The 21,762-nt window shown below is 42.7% G+C and overlaps 1 protein-coding gene across 2 annotated transcripts in view; it reads right to left on the reverse strand.

Annotated features, from left to right (window-relative positions):
• The window catches only part of LRP1 (LDL receptor related protein 1), a 192,610-nt gene extending 171,184 nt beyond the window's left edge, over nt 1-21,426 (reverse strand). For both annotated transcript variants that reach the window (XM_072134915.1, XM_072134914.1), the window contains exon 1: nt 21,111-21,426. In XM_072134915.1, coding sequence (XP_071991016.1) covers nt 21,111-21,195 — 85 coding nt within the window. In that variant the 5' untranslated portion in view covers nt 21,196-21,426. The remainder of the gene's footprint in view (nt 1-21,110) is intronic.
• Nucleotides 21,427-21,762: the final 336 nt, after the last annotated feature.

Genomic DNA, 21,762 nt, shown 5'->3' on the forward strand with positions numbered 1-21,762 from the left:
CCACGCAAACAAGAGAGAACATACAAACTCTTTGCGGATGTTGACCTGGGTGGGAATTGAACCCAGGAGCCCAGCGCTGCAAGGCAGAAGTGCTACCCACTTAGCCGCTCTTCTACCACGGTTTGTCCTTTCACGCTTATCTCATGGGGAGAGTAGTGGTCCAGACTGAAATTGCAGTATTTGTTATCTCATGACTGCAGTGCACCAACTACCTTATTAGCATATAGAAATTACTAAGAAACATTTTTGTGGATGGGAATAATAAAGTTATATTTTTTTTTTTTAAATCAGTGCATTGCCAGAAACCCCTTCTAAACTTACAGCTGATCAGTGTGTAGCTTAAAGGAACGCTATAGCCTGATTTACCCCATATTTCTCCTCTCTCTGGTTCTGTAGTACCTGGAAACATGCTTTTAGAATCAAACTGAAAAAGAAGAATCTCTTTCAGATCACATCCAACTACAGAACCGATGATAGGGACAGTTAAATAAATGGGCAGGAACTGGATCTTTATCTGCAGCTCACATTTCCAACTGTCTTTACCCACCTGGATCTCTGGTTCTGCAGCTCACAGAACCACAATCCTGACCTGAAAGTGGAGATTCTTAATCTTTAATATGAAACTAAAGCATGTTTCCACCACAGTGGCATTCCGCCTGCAGTCTCTAAACTTGACTCATCTCAGGCAAAATATGACGCTGCACATCTGATTTTCTGTAGGTAAACAGGTGAGATTTCACTAAAAAGAAGTTTTTTTTAAAAAGGACATTTCATATATACTTGCCATAACTAAGCAATACAGAAGTCAACACAACAACATTGGCTCATTATGTTCCTTTAGCTAACCTGCAGAATTTCTGCTGCTTTTTCCTCAATGGGCGCATGTAACCAAAAGCTCACACACCATCACAAGTTCTGTGCACACCCTGCAGTTGTATCGCTAGTTACTGTAACTTTTTGAGGAAATTTACCATCAAAATCTAGCATCGATAAACCAGAGACACCAACTCATAGATCTTCTTATATTTGTTATCCGTGGCCTCCTTCCTTCTAAAATCAACCCTTCTAAAATTATGATAATGAGCCAGAAGGGCTCTGTGGGTGTTACCAGGGCCCTTCTGGCCAGGTGCTGGAGCACTTCTCCCCTGTATGGGATTGCAGGCAGAGAGAGGCTGGAAGTGCTGAGGGAGCAGGTGTATCCCTGCACAGTCTAACAGCATGGAGGGACTTCAGTAACAACCCCATAGCCCTTCTGGCTGATTAGCATCATATTTAAAATTGAATTTAGAAGGAAGAAGGCCTTGGATAACAAATACAAGAAGATCACCACAGTGACAGTGCCTGGAACTAAGAGTAAGTGTCCCTGACCTATCATATTTCATTATGATGATAGATTTTCTTTAATGGAACGTAACATTTTGGTCAAATCTTTGTATAAAAAAAGTTGGATTTACCCATCAAGCTATTGCTTTGTGGCCCAGAGATGAGGGGACAAATAAATACAATGTAAAGCAATGGCAGAGCAGGGAGTAGAACTACAATTATAAAATATACAGTTTTGACCTACATACAAATTCAACTTAAGAACAAACCTATGGAAGCTATTTTGCACGTAACCCGTGTATAGGATTTATCTCTCACTAATCATCTCTGACTAACACACAGATTTACCCAACAACCCAGTATTATACATGGATTGTTGCCAGCCTTGAAGTATGTTATTGTGACACGAGATCCATGGGTTTCTGTGAGATTCCTTTCACAATTATAAGGCCGTGTCCATAAGAACCCTTTAATTGTCCTCTTATCCCGCTATTAGATTTATTAGTTACACAGAAGCAGTGCCATTTTTGTCAATGACAGGAAGACATTCACAAGATTTATATCCCATGGCAAATGTACAAGGCCCTCAGAGCAGCCGCTAACTCAGGAAGTTATTGCATTGAGTATTTCCTTGTCAAAACAATAAAAACACTACTAAATAGTTCAAACAAAGACCGTCCCTCCGAGATGGGTAATCCCTTGTATTTCCTGACCCAGAGGACTCTGGGCACATTGCCCAACTCAGAGTTTATTTCCAAAATCAACCACTTTGTCATGCCACCCGACATAGACTAATACATGATACGAGCTGTAAAAAAAAAAAAAAGTGATACAAGAAGATTGTAAAAGTTTCCTAGAAAGCAAAAGTACTCCAAGTGTGTACAAAAGTTATGTCAACTTAAAAGTTGTACCTACAAGCACAATGTTGGTGTTATGTGTTGTGAAGAAGTGGTACAGAGGGGGTGAGGGGTGGGGATTTGGGAAGGGGGCGTTTTGTTGGGGGGAGAAGCTGGATGCTATACATCACATCTTGACACCAGAACTTTAGGAGGATAACAAGGATGCTACAGTGTGTGTTTATAAACGTAGCGCTAGGGTAAAGGGGCAGGCCTCGGCCCCAATCGCTTATGTGTTTCTATGGAAACAAATGCGATCGGTAACTAGAACCCGTTGTCTTGCTTTAAAACAATGCCGCCCCCATACCCTAGTGGTAGTTCTAAGACACATATACATGTCATATTTTCATTAGTAGAATAAACCGCTGTATCACCGATTTATAAGTTATATAACATTTATCTCGGCGCACCGCACTTTGGCACGGCGCACCATGCGCACGCCCGATTCTGAAGTGCTGGAGAGCCGGTGACGTCACCGAGCTCTCCGGCACACGCGCCGGGGAAACAGGCTGTGCTAAGTTTCGCAGGCGCGCGTGTGCCGGAGAGCTCGGTGACGTCACCGGCTCTCCAGCACTTCAGAATCGGTCGTGCCCTAGTGCGGTGCACCGAGATAAATGTTATATAACTTATAAAATCAGTGATACAACAGTTTATTCTACTAATGAAAATATGCTCTGGCACCAGCTCACCCTGAGCTGGTGCCATGTATATGTGTCTTAGAACTACCACTTTTAAGTGGTAGGTTTACTGTAAACTACTTTTTCCATGAAGTGAAAGAACTGAGATTTCAGCCGGAATTCCATTTATACTGTTAACCTTTTCTTTCCACATTTGATATTTCAAGTTATCACTGTAGATTCATTTTAAGACTATAAATGTAAGTTAGTGAATATATGTAATGGATGATAATAGTAAATTGTGCAAAATACTTTATTAAAGAAATATCTTCCCGTGTTATTCTTTTTCTTAAATTTTAAAGTTTGTGCAATTCAGCTTTCCGTCCTATATCCACTAACAGATCCGTCCTGTATCCACTGAAGACAGTCCCTGGATAAACTACTCTCCTCAGAGAGTCAATTGTTCTGGCTGGAAAACATAATACCTCTGTACCGTATATGAGCTTCAGATACACTGCTCACTGCAGGAAAAAGAAGGAAAAATGGCACAGAAAAACTGCTTTATTAAAGCCAACCTGTCACCAAGAATGTCATTTGTAGCTGGTGAAAGGTTCCAATTGCCTATGCTATGCTGATTTTAAAATTACTTTTGTCAGCATTCTGAATCATTTAAGTAGTTTACAGTATAATAGTTTATTTCACATTACCTGGCTCCATGCCCTCCTCTCCAGTGCGCGGCTATATGCTCACCTGTGCTACGGCCGGATAAGCATAAAGCTGTGTGAAAGAAGTTTATCATGCTTGATTTTGATGGTACAAGACAAACCCCATACTTTTCTGCCAACTACGTTCAGTACTTGCTTATCCCTTATATCCTTCCCAGTATACAAAGACTGTTAATCCCATTATAAATAATTATGTCTTTGATGGCTCATGCACATGAGTTCATTCAAGGACACGGAGGGCAATTAAAATGTGCAGAAACCATCACATCTAAAAACTTCTCACTACATCAGTGTAATCCTCCTCTCAGCCAATATTATAGAACACAACACATTGAAACCACACAGACACATCTGTATTGGTATTGGGCATACTATACGTTTTGCTTCCTACCCAAGAAATGGATATTACTGTATACATTGAGGTCTTTCCCATTCTACATCTTCGGGTTCTGCAGGTTGTGATGTGGTCACTCCTAAGGATTTCTTTGCTAATAACAAAATGGGAAGAAATGTAGTTTCTCATTACCATGCATATACCTCAACCTCACATATGTGAAAGAGGTTACTGGAATATCACATTGAATCGGTGTTCACATGGCAACATATTCCCGCTATCTTGCATCCTGCCAAGAAGCAAACAGCTGTTATTCTTGCAGACTTCAAAGACCTAAATCGCTCATGCAGTCTCCCCCCCCCCCCCCCAAAGGTTCTCTGATATACTAAGAGGTCAAAAAGTGAGGCCTGCTTTGCACCTATAGTAATTCAGATATGCGAATCTGTAAAAGATAACACAAAATAGATGGAGACTGAGCTCGCAGACTGGATTTCCCCTTTAAAATGCAAAAAAATTATTCAGGGAAAGCAAAGTCAGCATCTGGAAGAACGGCTGATGGAATTTTCCACGGCAGAGGAACTTCCGCCCATAATACAAAACATATTCAATATGATTTGGTTACATAACGAAAACTGATGGGGAAGAACCAGCCAGTGAACCAGACATTAGGAGGTACCTAGACTTCTGGAAGAAATGCATGTTTTTGAGAATTTACAAGGCAGCACCCTGTGTGTAGCAGGAAGCGGGTCATGGGAGAAAGAATCCAATATTATACGTACAAACATCTAAATCTAGAAATAAAAGATAAAAATAAAGATGATCCTGTTATAACTCTTATTAGTCATTTACATTATTTTGATGCCCATAAAGCAAACACTTTAGAAGAAAATCTGTAAGAAAAACAGGGTTACATTGATTCCATTATCAGCCGCAGCTACTGATACTACAGGTCCCCATTCCCGTCATCACAGGAAACACTAGGGGTTACCGATCAGTCAATCAGTGGCCAGAAAGTAACCTATGAATGTTTCCAACCCCTATCAAGTCCTTTATTTACATTTCACATTTTAGCTGCTGGAAAGTACCGTCATCCAAAAAATTTGCCCCCAAAAATTTTCATGAGTGCCAAAAGCAAAGGTGCCCACAAATCGGTTTTGTGTGCCAGCACATGGCTTGCTAAACATAATACTTTATAATGGATCAGGGCCCACAGACAATATTTTAATGGATTGGCCAATTTATTAAAAAGAGTAAAGCATGTCGTAGCCAGAGCTATTTACAGATCATTTACAGACTATAGTTTATGAGGATCAATTTAAAAAAACCTTGGCAGACCAAAGTAAATCAGGCATGAAAAATAGTCGTCAACATGAATTTTTTATAGGAGATTTTGGCCAAGTTTGTTATCCTGCTTCCATTCCACTATTAATAATGGATGAAGAATGGAAGATAATGGAAGGTCCATTAAAGTCTATGGTGGATGGAAGGTGAACAGAAGACCTTCTGGTTTCTGTGGAGCTCTCCTTAAACTGAGAGTGTAACAGAAAACTCAACTGGAGGTGTGAACTGGGTCTTAGTATGTTTTTGTAGAAAGGTAAATATATATTTTCTTGAAGTGATGTAGAATCCTCTACAAAACCCGTGCTTTTCTAATTAAATTCTTGTCTTCAAGACACCTCCAAGAATCCCTTCGTGACTCATCTAGGTCGGTGATATTTTTAGGATAATGCAATCCAAATTGGAGACTAGAATTAACAACCATCAAAGATAGTACATGGTCATTTGTGTGATTTAAGATCTCCTTCATGGAACATTGCTAAATTGTGATTTCATATTTTTGCACATACATATTTTTATTGCAGATGTAAAGTCTTAAACCATTGTACAATGAAGAAAAAAAATTTGTTGATATTCTGAGTGCCACAGCACTGGACATAAAGGTCCACATCAGTGGTGGTGAACCAAGGGCAGCGGTGCCAGAGGACAGTGTGGACCTCTCTGTGGACAGTGTTTGCCAGCCAGAACTCAAGAACTCCTCCTGCAGTCCCAGGACTTACCACGCTCAGGGGTATTTTAAAGGGACACATACTTATCTGCCTGGGACTGCAATATGAGAGAAGAGGTTTGGATACTGTTGGATTATTATTGGAGCTGCTGCTCTAAGCCTCATGATTCTTCCTGTAAAAGCGGACAATGATAACCTGAATTTCAGCTACATTGGAGTCCTCAGGATGCCAATACGATTGAAAGATGTGGAAGTGTAAGCAAAGCTTTGGGGCTCATGCACAGCGCTGCAGTACAGCTGCTAGATGAGAACTCCTTGCAGAAAATTGTGTGCACTTCATGGGGCCGTGCCGACTTACGGGCAGGTATCCACAGGCTCCGCATGTTTGTGCACATGAGCCCTTAGGCTGTAGTTAGGGCACTTGGCCTCCAAAAGGTCCATCAACACTGCACTGCATGGTCACCCATACATTTCTTCTAGAGATGAAATGTAAGATTACATGTAAAGCATCCAGGCCCATCCATGTCATGATCTATACTGTATTCAGATTACAGATTTATTTTATGCATTCTGACCTCTTACAAACACACAATAGAAAAGAAGGCTGTTTTTTCACACAAGAGATCTGGGGAAAAAAACAGCTGAAATATCACCAAAGCTGCAATTTCCCAATTATATGTAATGCAATTTGAAGGCACTTTATCAAAACTATCAGACTGGGCTGTTAAAATGCTTACTGAATAACCCGAACAATGAAAATCAATAGGAAAATTTTTGGTCTATCCAGTCAGTTAGGCAGTACCAAGACTCCGAAGTACAGAAAGGTTTTCTGAATTTGAACAATCTACTTAGCTCCTTCTGCTCTATAACATGCTGCCCATGGATAGGACACTATGTATTATCTGCTCAGCTTTTCCTGCTCTATAACATACTGCCCATGGATAGGACACTATGTACAATCTGCTCAGCTCCTCCTGCTGTATAACAAGCTGCCTGTAGATAGGACACTATGTATTATCTGCTCAGTTTTTCCTGCTCTATAACATGCTGCCCATGGATAGGATACTATGTACAATCTGCTCAGCTCCTTCTGCTCTATAACATGCTGCCCATGGATAGGACACTAGCTTTAACATAAGAGAAAGAACCTAAATGGTTAGTTGCCAATTCCAAATTTGCAGTTGCACTGTTAAACTGGCTGCTGGTATTTGCCCACATTTAATCTTTACTCATAGAAAGTGTCTTTCTACAGAAATGTTGAAATTGATTAAGTGGAACCTACCACCACGACCACCAAGCAGCTGCAGGGATTAGATACACATGTAAAAATGTATTCCACTTCCATCCAAGCCCCAACTTTCTGCCAAGATAGAGCAACACTGTACGGTACCATGCAGAAACATACCACACACAAGGAAGATAGAAAACAAGGCTGTCGATCCTGATGAAGTTATTAGATATTAAAATGATAACTATCATATATAATAATGTAACAAAATGGATCTACTGAAAATAGTTGCAAAAGAAAAAGCCAGAAAAAACCCACAGGTGATCCTGAAAAAGAATCACAAAAAAAAGAAAAAGAATGTGATCCCCCCCCCCATATTGTATGGTCATAAATGTTGTCAGATCCCCCATATTATTGGTAATTCTATTGACATTAGTGTTGAGCAGCTCCGAACCGTAGAGTTCAGGTCCATGCCAAACTCTTTGGGTACAGGTCCTTCAATCAGAAGTTTGAGCTGGGGTTCAACTCAATAACACCTACCAATCACAAGTGTTATCTCTTTAAATTAAGCCAACAAAGCCACCACAGGCATTTAAATCGTTCATCACTAATGGCCAGTAGTCACTTATACCAGAAAAAGTTGTAAAGATGTAGATCAGAACCTCACGGTTATTTTCATCTCTCAATGTGAGCCAAGAAGGTAAAATGTCACCTATGTACAACTCTACTTATCACAAGGATACCAAGCATCAGCTCCTCCTGCTCTATAACATGCTGCCTGCAGATTGTCCTGCACTGTCATCTGACCATTGCGGATATCACAAGGATACCAAGCATCAGCTCCTCCTGCTCTATACCATGCTGCCTGCAGATTGTCCTGCACTGTCATCTGACCATTGCAGATATCACAAGGATACCAAGCATCAGCTCCTCCTGCTCTATAACATGCTGCCTGCAGATTGTCCTGCATTGTCATCTGACCATTGCAGATATCACAAGGATACCAAGCATCAGCTCCTCCTGCTCTATAACATGCTGCCTGCAGATTGTCCTGCACTGTCATCTGACCATTGCAGATATCACAAGGATACCAAGCATCAGCTCCTCCTGCTCTACAACATGCTGCCTGCAGATTGTCCTGCACTGTCATCTGACCATTGCAGATATCACAAGGATACCAAGCATCAGCTCCTCCTGCTCTATAACATGCTGCCTGCAGATTGTCCTGCACTGTCATCTGACCATTGCAGATATCACAAGGATACCAAGCATCAGCTCCTCCTGCTCTATAACATGCTGCCTGCAGATTGTCCTGCACTGTCATCTGACCATTGCAGATATCACAAGGATACCAAGCATCAGCTCCTCCTGCTCTATAACATGCTGCCTGCAGATTGTCCTGCACTGTCATCTGACCATTGCAGATATCACAAGGATACCAAGCATCAGCTCCTCCTGCTCTATAACATGCTGCCTGCAGATTGTCCTGCACTGTCATCTGACCATTGCAGATATCACAAGGATACCAAGCATCAGCTCCTCCTGCTCTATAACATGCTGCCTGCAGATTGTCCTGCACTGTCATCTGACCATTGCAGATATCACAAGGATACCAAGCATCAGCTCCTCCTGCTCTATAACATGCTGCCTGCAGATTGCCCTGCACTGTCATCTGACCATTGCAGATATCACAAGGATACCAAGCATCAGCTCCTCCTGCTCTATAACATGCTGCCTGCAGATTGCCCTGCACTGTCATCTGACCATTGCAGATATCACAAGGATACCAAGCATCAGCTCCTCCTGCTCTATAACATGCTGCCTGCAGATTGTCCTGCACTGTCATCTGACCATTGCAGATATCACAAGGATACCAAGCATCAGCTCCTCCTGCTCTATAACATGCTGCCTGCAGATTGTCCTGCACTGTCATCTGACCATTGCAGATATCACAAGGATACCAAGCATCAGCTCCTCCTGCTCTATAACATGCTGCCTGCAGATTGTCCTGCACTGTCATCTGACCATTGCAGATATCACAAGGATACCAAGCATCAGCTCCTCCTGCACTATAACATGCTGCCTGCAGATTGCCCTGCACTGTCATCTGACCATTGCAGATATCACAAGGATACCAAGCATCAGCTCCTCCTGCTCTATAACATGCTGCCTGCAGATTGCCCTGAACTGTCATCTGACCATTGCAGATATCACAAGGATACCAAGCATCAGCTCCTCCTGCTCTATAACATGCTGCCTGCAGATTGTCCTGCACTGTCATCTGACCATTGCAGATATCACAAGGATACCAAGCATCAGCTCCTCCTGCTCTATAACATGCTGCCTGCAGATTGCCCTGAACTGTCATCTGACCATTGCAGATATCACAAGGATACCAAGCATCAGCTCCTCCTGCTCTATAACATGCTGCCTGCAGATTGTCCTGCACTGTCATCTGACCATTGCAGATATCACAAGGATACCAAGCATCAGCTCCTCCTGCTCTATAACATGCTGCCTGCAGATTGTCCTGCACTGTCATCTGACCATTGCAGATATCACAAGGATACCAAGCATCAGCTCCTCCTGCTCTTTAACATGCTGCCTGCAGATTGTCCTGCACTGTCATCTGACCATTGCAGATATCACAAGGATACCAAGCATCAGCTCCTCCTTTTCTATAACATGCTGCCTGCAGATTGCCCTGCACTGTCATCTGACCATTGCAGATATCACAAGGATACCAAGCATCAGCTCCTCCTGCTCTATAACATGCTGCCTGCAGATTGCCCTGCACTGTCATCTGACCATTGCAGATATCACAAGGATACCAAGCATCAGCTCCTCCTGCTCTATAACATGCTGCCTGCAGATTGCCCTGCACTGTCATCTGACCATTGCAGATATCACAAGGATACCAAGCATCAGCTCCTCCTGCTCTATAACATGCTGCCTGCAGATTGTTCTGCACTGTCATCTGACCATTGCAGATATCACAAGGATACCAAGCTGCACTTAGCTGAGAAATCTGTGTTTTAGGAAGTAGCTATAAGAGCTGTAAGAGAGTGGAGCTATAAGAGGCCGTGTGCAGGGGAGGGCTAGGAGAGTTCACACTTGTCAATAAGTCTTTGTCACACATGAACTGCACTGATAATGGTGACCTTGACACATTTACTAGACGCATAACACGCCAATAATTAGAAGGCAACACGCCAAATGGATTGGCTCAAGAACAATGGGAGTTCCTCACCATAATCTTAACTTACAAAAAGCAAATAGTTTTGTATTTAAAGTGACTGCTCTTAGTAACAATACGAGAAATGTATAACCAGACAGACCCCATTAATACTAGAGATAAAGGACTAAGCCGCAGCCAGACACCATAAGTAACTAGAACCCTATATATATGGTACGACCTCTGAGAATTCCTCCAAATATCACCGCTCACCTACATGCTTCACATAGTATTTTTACAAGCACAGTTTATGACAAGCCTTTTCCTCCAGTTGCTAACACATTTTTTTGTGTCCTCAAGTACATTCATTATTGCAAATCCATTTTTCTATGATTTTGTCAATACTTTTATTGACACAAATTGCCACTAAAATACTGAAAAGATTTCCCTTATCCATCTATATAGTACAGAACAGGTTTCTTTTTCATAGCGGGCGGAGCTCAATGCTGCAATCATTGGTTTTTTATAAAGTGTTTTTTGATTGTTTTAGTTACTCTTTAACTTGTATACATTGTGTATACAGCGATCAGGAAGATGTTATGAAACAGATCAGCCGGCACCCTTCTCTTGCTGTATTTATATATTTAGTTTTTTGGCTATAGAGTACATAACAAAGTAATATAGATAGAATTAAAAGATTGCAAGCTCTTGTGATCAGGGCCCTCATTTCCATTTGTTCATATGACCAAGTTATTACGGTAGTGTCTTATTTTGTTTGTATATGTCCCCCAAGATCTGTAAGGCCCTGCAGAATATGAAGGTGCTATATAAGGAAATAATAATAATAATGGAAATTCAAAAAGGTATGCGCAAAAAAAATAAAAAAGAAGCAAAATGTATAGCTGCCAGTTACATTATAGAACAATTTTAACAAAAAAAAAATGAAATCTCATTGGCTGTTTTAATCGTTCTTCACCATTTATTTCACAAGTTAAGTTACAATAAACATGTAAGATCGTATATACTTTAATATCAGATAATCTGACCTAAAACAACTGATACGATGCAGAGCCTATACAGGGTCTAGTAGTGTTAGTCTATAGCTAGAAGTATAAAAAAATAACTCAAGAGGCGTGAAAATAAGAATAAAAGCAGGCGACGTAACCGGATTACATTATAGTTGAAGTATTTCCTGCGCCTGTCAGAATGTAACAGCGTGTTCTGCCTTCCCCATGTTGACTACCGGCCAAGTGATATCTCATATTCTGCAGCACTTTCTGCAATGCTCAGACTCTTCAAAGGGTTTCACCACAGCAGAGGCTCATGCGTGCATTGTCTTCATGAGAAATTGCTTACGGCTGGAATCACACCTGCAGTTTTTCATGCAGTTTGAGGTGCAGTTTATTATTCAGTTTTTTGAGCCGCAGCCAGAAAGGAGAAGTCTGTCCAGGAATCTTCTCCTTTACCACTGGCTTTGCCTCAAGAACTGGTGTGATTGGAGCCCAAGAGTGTGCACATTCCCAAATTCTACAGCAAAAAGGCATAATAGGTTTTTTTTGGTTCAATGAGCAAACATAAGGGAAACAAGAAAACAATAGATCGAAGACTCGAGGGACAATAAATGAAGCCTTCAGAAGAGGTACCATCAAGGTACGGTCTACCTATAGCACAACTTACGCAGTTCCATGGGGCCGAGACCAATTGTTAAATGGAACCTGGAAGCAGAAATTTACCTAATAAACCACTATTGGTATGTTGTCAAGTGGATTGACACCTTGAAGATCACGTTTATTTCCTGGCACAGAATAGAGGCATCGTCCAGAAAATTAGCTTAGAAGTGAGATGTAAATTGGTTGCAAGTCAAGGATGAGCCTTGAAGTCAAGCTCTCCCTGACTCATTACGATCCCTCTTCTGTGATTTACATCACTATCCAGACTTTTAGAGATCCTATTAGTGATCCTTACCTCTCCACCCTAATGACTTTATACAACCATTTTACATCAAGTTCAAAAATGATTTTCTGGATGATGCCATCACTCTGGGCTATGAAGGAAACGTGAAACAAGAAAAGAGTTTAGATGGTTGAATATGATTCAGTAGTAGTTTGTTAGGTCAGTTTCTGCTCTCAGGTTCCCTATAAAAAGACAATCGACTTCAAGAAACCAAGAAGACACTAACCTGCATCTTCCATCTTTTTTTTAAACTATGTTGGCAGCCACAGGGTGCCAATACAGTTTAAAGCTATAGCAGATCATGGTGCCGTTCAAAGCAGAGCTCTACTGAGGTGACTGACCAAATATAACTCGTCCATATTTAAGTGCATGGAACGGAGACCCCCAGCAAGCCCACTACACAATGGATGAAGAACTTTACTTCCAGCTTCCCTGGGAAGTTCTTCAGGCAATCAAGAACAGTTCATATGAAGGGGTGCATTGACAGGCATTAGACCCTACAATAGGGAATTTTTGACAATTGCACAAATCAAGGTTTCATGACACATGTACTCTTAGAAATTTGTGCAACTCACCAAAAGAATTGCTTCATCATCACCAACTTACAACATTGGCACACAGCCCCCAGCCCAAACAGCGTCAAAGCGGACTATGATTGTGCCACCTTTGGTAAGTCAATTGAGCCTTGTTCCAGAGCAAGTGTATACAACCATTGGTAAGAGGGTCCTGCTAAATAGACCACAAGTTAAGCAGCTGTTTTGTACAACACACTGCACAAAGGGCGTTGAGTAGCCAACATCATACCATAAAACATGTATCCTGGCTTAAAACAGAGAGACAAACAATTCTTATTAAAAACTGGATGTTTTGACGGAAACCGAAAATAACATTACAGGATTTCTAAGGGCCATGAAGTCATCAGAGACATGAGCAATAGGCCAGGCAGCTGTGCCACGCTGAAAAACAACTGGCACGGCTCACAACCAGGACCAGCCTGGGCACGTAGATGAAATCATCACCACACCGGCAGCCACACACAGACCAGGGTGCCTAACTATCTACACTTATCATGTATATAACCGGTTTCCAGAGCTGTTTACTTGGACCAACACAAGCAAATCGACCAAAAGTGCAACCAATGAAAGCAGAGCACTCATTATGAAGTTATTGTTGCTATGGATAACAGACATTTTACATATAAATCCAAATTAATAGAAAGACAAACGTTAAAAAGAAACCTGTCATCACAGAGATCCACCATTAACCACAAACACTACCTATTATTGGAGTATAGCCCTATGTACTTACCCGCCCCGACGCGATCCCCGCCATGCGTTGTCCGAAGAGGATTCGGGTCTGCCCCGATTCACTAAGATCGTGCGTCCAATTTCCTGCATGTGTCGCTTCCCCCGCTGAGGTCCACCGGAATTCACCTGCTTCTTCCCGGTGCATGTGAGTGCTTGATCTTGCGACATAATTTGCTTTTTAAATTCCACGGTTTGTCCGAATCAGTCGATTTGTTTCGCATGCAAGCCGGCGCCGATGCGCCACAGTCCGATCGTGGACGCCAAAAACCCTGGGAAATTCAGGGCAAAACTGAATAAAATCGCGAAACCCGACGAAAATGCGGTGTTCGGACCCTTAGTAAATGAGCCCCACTGTGTTCTGAACACTCCACTCATAGTTACTGTTTGTGGTTTATGTGGGAGATCTGTGTGACGGGTTTCCTTTAAGAAAAAAAAAAGTTCATAGGAAATGTATGAAATAAATTGGGGAAGATTTATTAGAATTGTTCTAGTTGCCCATGGAAACCAATCAGAGCTCAGCTTTCATTTTCCCACAGTTGTTTATAAAACCTAAGCTGAGCTCTGATTGGTTACCATGGGCAACTAGAACAGTTTTACCTCAGACACTGATAAATCTCCCCCTTTTGTCTGCAGCAACCAATCACAGCACAGATTGTATTTCTTACTGTACTCTTACAATTAAACCTAATGGGTTGCTAAGGGCAACAAAGACTTTCTAAAAGACCGTTTGATAAATTTGCTGTAGTTCCACATGACAGGATCACATGCGCCACAAATTAACCCTGTGGTTTCTAAGGCAAGCTGAGGGTTTTTAAAACTGCCTGACAATATTAAGAGTCATTGAATTAGTGAGAACCCTCTTCTCTCCATTATTTATCTCCAAATGCCCCCCTTTTTTTAAACAGCCATTGGGAGGAGGGGGAGGTCTGACAGATTCTGTATGGCTGGTATCAGACAGTACATATACCAAGGTGGTCCAAAATCAATAATCTAGATGTTTTTACTTCCAATTTACCACATACTTCTACAGTATACAGATTCCAATTGAAGGAATAATTTTGTTTACTGTCTATTTAAAAAGGTATTCCAAGATTACCAACAACTTATCCCGATGGATCTCAACCACAACTCCATTGTCTATTGAGAGACCTCTGTTCTCAATTCCAGAAATCGGACTCCAACCAATTATCATGTGTCCACAGAATAGAATATACGGTATAGTATTTTTAGGACTATAAGGCGCACCATCAATAAATGCCTGCTAAAACGTCTAGGTTCATATATAAGGTGCACCAGATTATAAGGCGCACCTGATGACCAGCAGGTGGCAGACCTGTGCACAGTTCAAGGCAGCTGTTGTCTGTAAGTACGGTTCATTTTCCCTTTAAATGATCCCAGTCACACTACTAGATGTCTAGGACCAGAACATTACCAAATGACTATAGGTTCATTGTTGACTGTACACAGGGAAATCTTAGCCAAATCCAAGGAAATTACACTACAGTCGGGGAAGCTGGGCATTAGGACCACAATATTATACATTATATATCAACAAAAACTAATTACAGAATAGTAAAGGGGTTAAACTTTCCATGTGGCAGATCTCCATAAATATTTTATTATTCCATTCCGATGAAAGAAACCATCATCGAACATTTGTGAAACTGAGGGAATAAAAACTCATTCACTGGTAGATGTTCTGCACCCAGTTTCACAATGGAAACATATAGTAAATGTAAAAAATATGTGTACATGGCAGGCGAATCGTAACTGACGAAAGGTTTTCTCCATTGAAAAGTGATTGGTCCTCCCTGCTATATATTACACAAACCACAGCCAATCATGTGCCAGAGACTAGCCAAGGTGCCAATTATACAGGACAACATTGCTATTGGCTGGTGAGAGAATCAGTTGAAGGGAGCAGAAATTTTGGCATATCCTGCTTAGCAAAATTTTACATAAAGGGGTTTTTCCAGGAAAAATGAAGTTTCGATGGCAGTACAACCTTTAAAAAGACACATTAGACAGAAATGACTGAGATACACCTCAATCATTTCTCCAGTCTACTGGAGGAGTTAAGAATATTTTATTGCTCTATACTTGAAGATTTTGCTTGGTTTGACTAAATGAAAAGAAGCAAGTCTCACATCCGATGTTATGTTGTTGCTAAGGAATCCACCTTTGTCTGGAAAGAAACTGTGGTCATCGGATGACATATTATTGTTGGCTGAAGGTCTGATTTTAGCCTCCTTCCAGTAAACTATTGGCTGAATGGCAAATATTCTTGGAATATATAAGATAGATTCAAAAATTCAAAAACAAGCAGCTCTCCAATATGTAAGACAAGTCAAGTACTTCATTAATCCTAACTATGACATCTGGGCTCACGCTCATGAACCTTTCCCCAACCGTAACCATATGTGAAAAATTAACTGAATACAGGCGGTCCTCTACTTAAGAACACCCGACCCCTAGTTACAAACGGACCTCTGGATGTTGGTAATTTACTGTACTTTAGCCCTAGGCTACAATAAACAGCTGTAACAGTTATCACAGGTGTCTGCAATGAAGCTTTATTGTTAATCCTGGTTCTTGTGACAATCCAATATTTTTAAAATCTAAATGGTCACAGATACCAAAAAAATTCTGTCTGGGTTTACAGATTATACAGTTCCGATTTACCTACAGATTCAACTTGTATGTAACCCGGGGACTGCCTGTATTTTGTTTCTATTTTTTAAAACAAAAACCTTATTCGATTAATAAATCTCTATTCAGGTAATAACTCGCTTATTAAGTATTTTACAATATACTATTACAGAAAAACCATTTATCTTGACGCGCTCATCCCAACCCCAGAGAATCCCATACGGAAATAATAATTTCAGAAATACAGAGATTAAGCCTCAATTATCTCATATCATAAACAAGTATGTGTGGCCGGACTAGGAATACATTCTATTGTTCAGGGCAGTGATGTTGGGGGTTATCATTTTCTAACGTGTTTTTAAAGGAACCAAAATCCTAGAACAAGAGATCAGAGAACAGACATAAGGTATTTACATCCTACATATCCGTCTCCTCCTGGAAAAGCTGTAATTAAACTGGAATAAATTGGTCACAGGGGTATAAATTAATAATGCAGGTCTTCGCACAGAAAGTGCTTATTCACATCTGCATTTTACACATCTGTGTCAATCCCATTTTTTTGACATTGAATGTTTCCTTTTTATTTTTTACATGCTGAAACTTGTATGAAACGCTTGCATCCCCTGGGTTTACAGCGTTGTGCAAAGACTTGGGTGCAATTTCCTTACCAACTTTACTACAGTCCAAAAAACGGGTGGAACCATAGGTCTGCTTTTCTATCCGTTTTCTGGCATAAGTGATAAATGAATGGCGGCATTGTACGTGCACAGTGATGGAGAATCCACTTAACTTTTGACAAGGTACAGAATTTAAAAATAGAATATGGAAACCAGAGTAAGCTTGGCTCATTAATAACCTTAAAGGGGTTGTGCCAACTATCCAAAGGGGTTGTACCAACTATTCAAAGGGGTTGTCTGGAGGTTCAAAAACGTGGCTGCTTTCTTCCAAAAATAGCGCCACACCTGACCATGGTTTGTGCTGGTTGCTGTAAAGACATGAATGGAGCTTAGTTTTAATAACGGGCACCACCCATGTTCATGTTTTTGTAAGAAAGTAAGTTTTTCAACCTTTAGACAACCCCTTGGAGTTATCCCCTATACTGCAGATAACAGACTGATTAGTGAGGTACCATGTACTGGAACCTGCAATGCTCAAGAGAATGGAGCCCCCAGCAATCCAGGAAACAGGATTGCCGTTCTCAGTAATTGATGGCAGACTGAGAATGTATCCTGACAAACCATTCAATTGTATAAGTGTCAGAAATTGTTGAATTGTTAATTCTGTATCTCCTGTATATTGTTATAAACTTACCAACCCATTACTGCTCTTTGTATTGTTGGCTGAACACTTGTTTGACCCATGGATATCCTACCACAGAAGAGAACGCATGTTTATCCAGAGAAGTATCAGACATTCTGGCAGTGGCTTATCAGCTGGCATAAAAAAAAAGGTTTTGGCATGCCTAATCCTTGTTTTTATCTAGAACCCATAAACTGAATGGTCAGTAGTATCCACCAACACTAAGGCCACTTGCCCACTATAACGCGCACCGTGGCTGAAGGGATTTCCCAGACTGACCCTCGTATCACTAGACTGAACTCAACATGTCAGTTCAGTCCAGTGATTCGAAGTTCGGTCCAGGAAATCCCTCCAGCGCACAATGTGCTTTTCTCTGACTGCGCTCGCTCGTGGGAAAGTGGCCTAAGGAGGAAAGGCAACCATTTGACCTAAGACTTAACCAGTCTTAGCAAAGACCTCCTGTTCCATTCTTTTCATATAAAATAAATATTATTAAATCAGTTTCTAATAATTTTTTTTTTTTTAAATTTAAACATTTAGAAAAGATCGTTTTGGTAAATGGAGCTGGTAGATAGTGCTCCCAATCTCCAGCTGCCCATTCAATGGCATCTAAACCTTAGGATACCAAGAGCATCAACCACAGCAGGGTGTGGATCTCCAAATTGCCTGTACTCAATGGGTTTGGTTTGGGAAGGTCAATATTCCTACCAATGAGTTAGCTCATGTACTTGATTGTCCAGTCTTACTCCTTTGGAGTCCATTTTCAATCCTATAACTTAATGTTTATTTTCCTCCATGTCCTATGCACTTTTTCCAGATGGCACACTGACATTCATTTCAATGGACACATGAATATGTTTTTCACAGATCCATGTGGCAGCTGTAGAAAACTCAGAGCAGATCCTTTGCTGCCCATGTTTGTGGCAAGGGCCTTCACATTGACGTTTATGGGTACGTGAAAAATGTGGTTGTCATCTGTGCGGCATCAGTAGCTGCAGAACACTTTCTAAGCAACACAACTGGGAGGCCTTCACGAGGTTGGGACAGACCAGTGATATTATTTGCAAACCTTCTGTATGTTTCTTTTTTTGTCAGATGCGCAAAAATGTGACCCGGACCATTTTTGTGGACACTGAGCTCGGCAACTGGTGGCACATACATCATAACACGTTTATGTGTATGTCGCCTGAAAGTTTTATTTGGCACTGCTGAAATTTTTACAAAACAGTAGCAAGATGTGATTTACCCCAAAGCCTTTCTGTATATTGCAGTCACTTTAGAAACTTTGTTGCATCTTTGTGTATCGTCCTTTCTGCCAGACTGGTATTATCAGATAACAGAAATATTACATGACAGAGGTGTTTTCCCTGCTGGACTGACTAAGAGCCATAATACATAGCTCCAACGTATCATTGCTTACACAATCCCTTCAGCGCAGGAGCTTCACAGTGGTTCCCCTCACATCTGGTTTGCAAACACGTCCCTCTCCCATGAATCTCCCTTTCTCTTCCTGCCAGTGTTAAATGCCATGTCACGCACTGAAGGCGCACTGCAGCCTCGCTCTATGGAGGAAGCCGCTGCTCTGCCTGCAGATTAAGCCTGGGAAATGCAATGGAGATGCCCTCACAAAGTCAGCCTTGTCCTCCAGCTCTCCAGCCTTAGAGTCAATAATAGATAGAAAAAAAACACAGCGTTTATACATAGCACTTCCCATAGGCACTACCCATTCCAATGATCAGCTCAATAGGTCCATCTGTATTCATAGATTTTACATCTGGAGATCACACCATTGGAAGAGGAGTAATAAATACCAGAGGGGGAGAAGTACATATGGTGCAGATCCAGGCTGACATCAAGGCCTTCCATAGGAGCAAGAACAAACATCACTTCCATCATATGAATTCAACACAATAGACAAAACATCTGCACCGAATGGATATCAAGTAACAAACATATATGTATAATACTGCTATCTGCAGAAGGTTAAAGGGAACCTGGAGACTGTCTGGGACATGATGACCCCATCACTGGGAGGTATACACAATGATCCCACCATCAGTATATACATCACCACAAGATATATACAAAGACCCTACCATCAAGTATGTATATACAAGCCTCCATCATTAGGAAACATACACAAAGTCCCTACAATCAGAAGAGGAGAACAATGATCCCATCACCAGGAGACATATACAGCATACCTACAATCACAAGAGGTGAACAGGGACCTCTATAAAATATCCCTATAGAGGAGAACAATGATCCCATACCAGGAAACATCTACAAAGGCCCTACAATCAGAGTACAAGGACCTCCGTCACTAGGAAACATACAATGTCCCTACCATCAGATGAGGTGTACGAGGATCTTCATCTCTAGGACACATATACATCAGTCTCAGAAGAGGGGTACAAGGACCTCACCACCAGGAGACATATACATTGCCCCTAACATCAGCAGAAGGGTTTCATCCATTTGTGACAATGATGTAAGATGAAGGTCCCTGCATAAAATGGCTTTGATTGAATGGTGGATTCTCTAGAAAAGGACTCACCCATCCCCCATTGATGGGGGCACCTTCCTAAAGACATCACATCTCATTGTTACCACAATAGACCTGATGCCTGCTCACATTCAGGGGCACAGCGGGGCCTTTATTTCAGGGTCACTTCCAAAACAGTAATAGGAATGATGGGGATAATGGAACCCACAGCATGAGCTATGGACATATATTGTCAGATCCATGCCTGGCCTGCTCGCCATAGCCTGGGCACCCCTGTCCTGCTCGCCATAGCCTGGGCACCCCTGTCCTGCTCGCCATAGCCTGGGCACCCCTGTCCTGCTCGCCATAGCCTGGGCACCCCTGTCCTGCTCGCCATAGCCTGGGCACCCCTGTCCTGCTCGCCATAGCCTGGGCACCCCTGTCCTGCTCGCCATAGCCTGGGCACCCCTGTCCTGCTCGCCATAGCCTGGGCACCCCTGTCCTGCTCGCCATAGCCTGGGCACCCCTGTCCTGCTCGCCATAGACTGGGCACCCCTGTCCTGCACGCCATAGACTGGGCACCCCTGTCCTGCACGCCATAGACTGGGCACCCCTGTCCTGCACGCCATAGACTGGGCACCCCTGTCCTGCACGCCATAGACTGGGCACCCCTGTCCTGCACGCCATAGACTGGGCACCCCTGTCCTGCACGCCATAGACTGGGCACCCCTGTCCTGCACGCCATAGACTGGGCACCCCTGTCCTGCACGCTGGGCACCACTGTCCTGCTCGCCATAGACTGGGCACCCCTGTCCTGCACGCCATAGACTGGTGCCCTGTCCTGCACCCTGGGCACCACTGTCCTGCTCGCCATAGACTGGGCACCCCTTTCCTGCATACCATCCCCTGAGCACCCCTTTCCTGCATGCCCTGGGCACCCCTGAAATGCTGGAGAGAAGCCAATCCCCTGATGGGGAGACATGTGTGCTGGAGCCATGTTATACAGCACATTGCTCAGGTTGCAATCATCTGCAGGGCCTGCAGTATAAAGGTGCAAGAAAAGAAAACGCATCCCCTCTCCCCCGTGTAGCGCATATGACAAGGTGGCACTCACCATCGCTGACAGAGGTGGCATGGACGTGCAGGGCACAGCACAGCAATCCCAGGAGCACGGGCACATCTGTCCTGAGGGGCGGCATTGTGGGGCCCGGCACTAGCGGGGGGCTCCGGGAGGGAGGGGGGTCCCTGTGTCTCCCTCCTCCACGTCCTGCTGCTATGTGGATCAGCCGCAGTGAGGGGGCACCAGGTGAGGGGGCATGCAGTCCCTGCTCCTCGGCTTCTCCTGCAGGGTGTCCCCCCTGATGATGAGAATCCAGCAGTGTTATTAATGAGAAGGGGAATGGCTGGAGAGGGAGACAGAGAGAGAGGATGTGTGGGCAGGAGAGCGGGAGGAGGCAGGGAGGGGGCGGGGATACCACCATGCCCCACCCCCTGCCCGGGGTCTGCAGGGGCTTCTGCTCCGGTGTACCGGCCCCGGGCGTGCCCACCATATCCTGCTGGCATCTCCAGGACCTGGCACGTTATGTATACATCGCTGATCAATGATGGACACTAAAGCCAGCCTGCAACCATGGAAAAGCAGTGCACTCTGCAGGCAGCATGTTATAGAGCAGGAGGAGCTGAGCAGAGTGTACATAGTATAATTACAGCAGGCAGCATGTTATAGAGCAGGAGGAGCTGAGCAGAGTGTACATGGTATAATTACA

This window comes from Engystomops pustulosus, chromosome 2 (genome assembly GCF_040894005.1).
Source record: "Engystomops pustulosus chromosome 2, aEngPut4.maternal, whole genome shotgun sequence".
In the NCBI taxonomy this organism is placed as follows: Eukaryota; Metazoa; Chordata; class Amphibia; order Anura; family Leptodactylidae; genus Engystomops; species Engystomops pustulosus.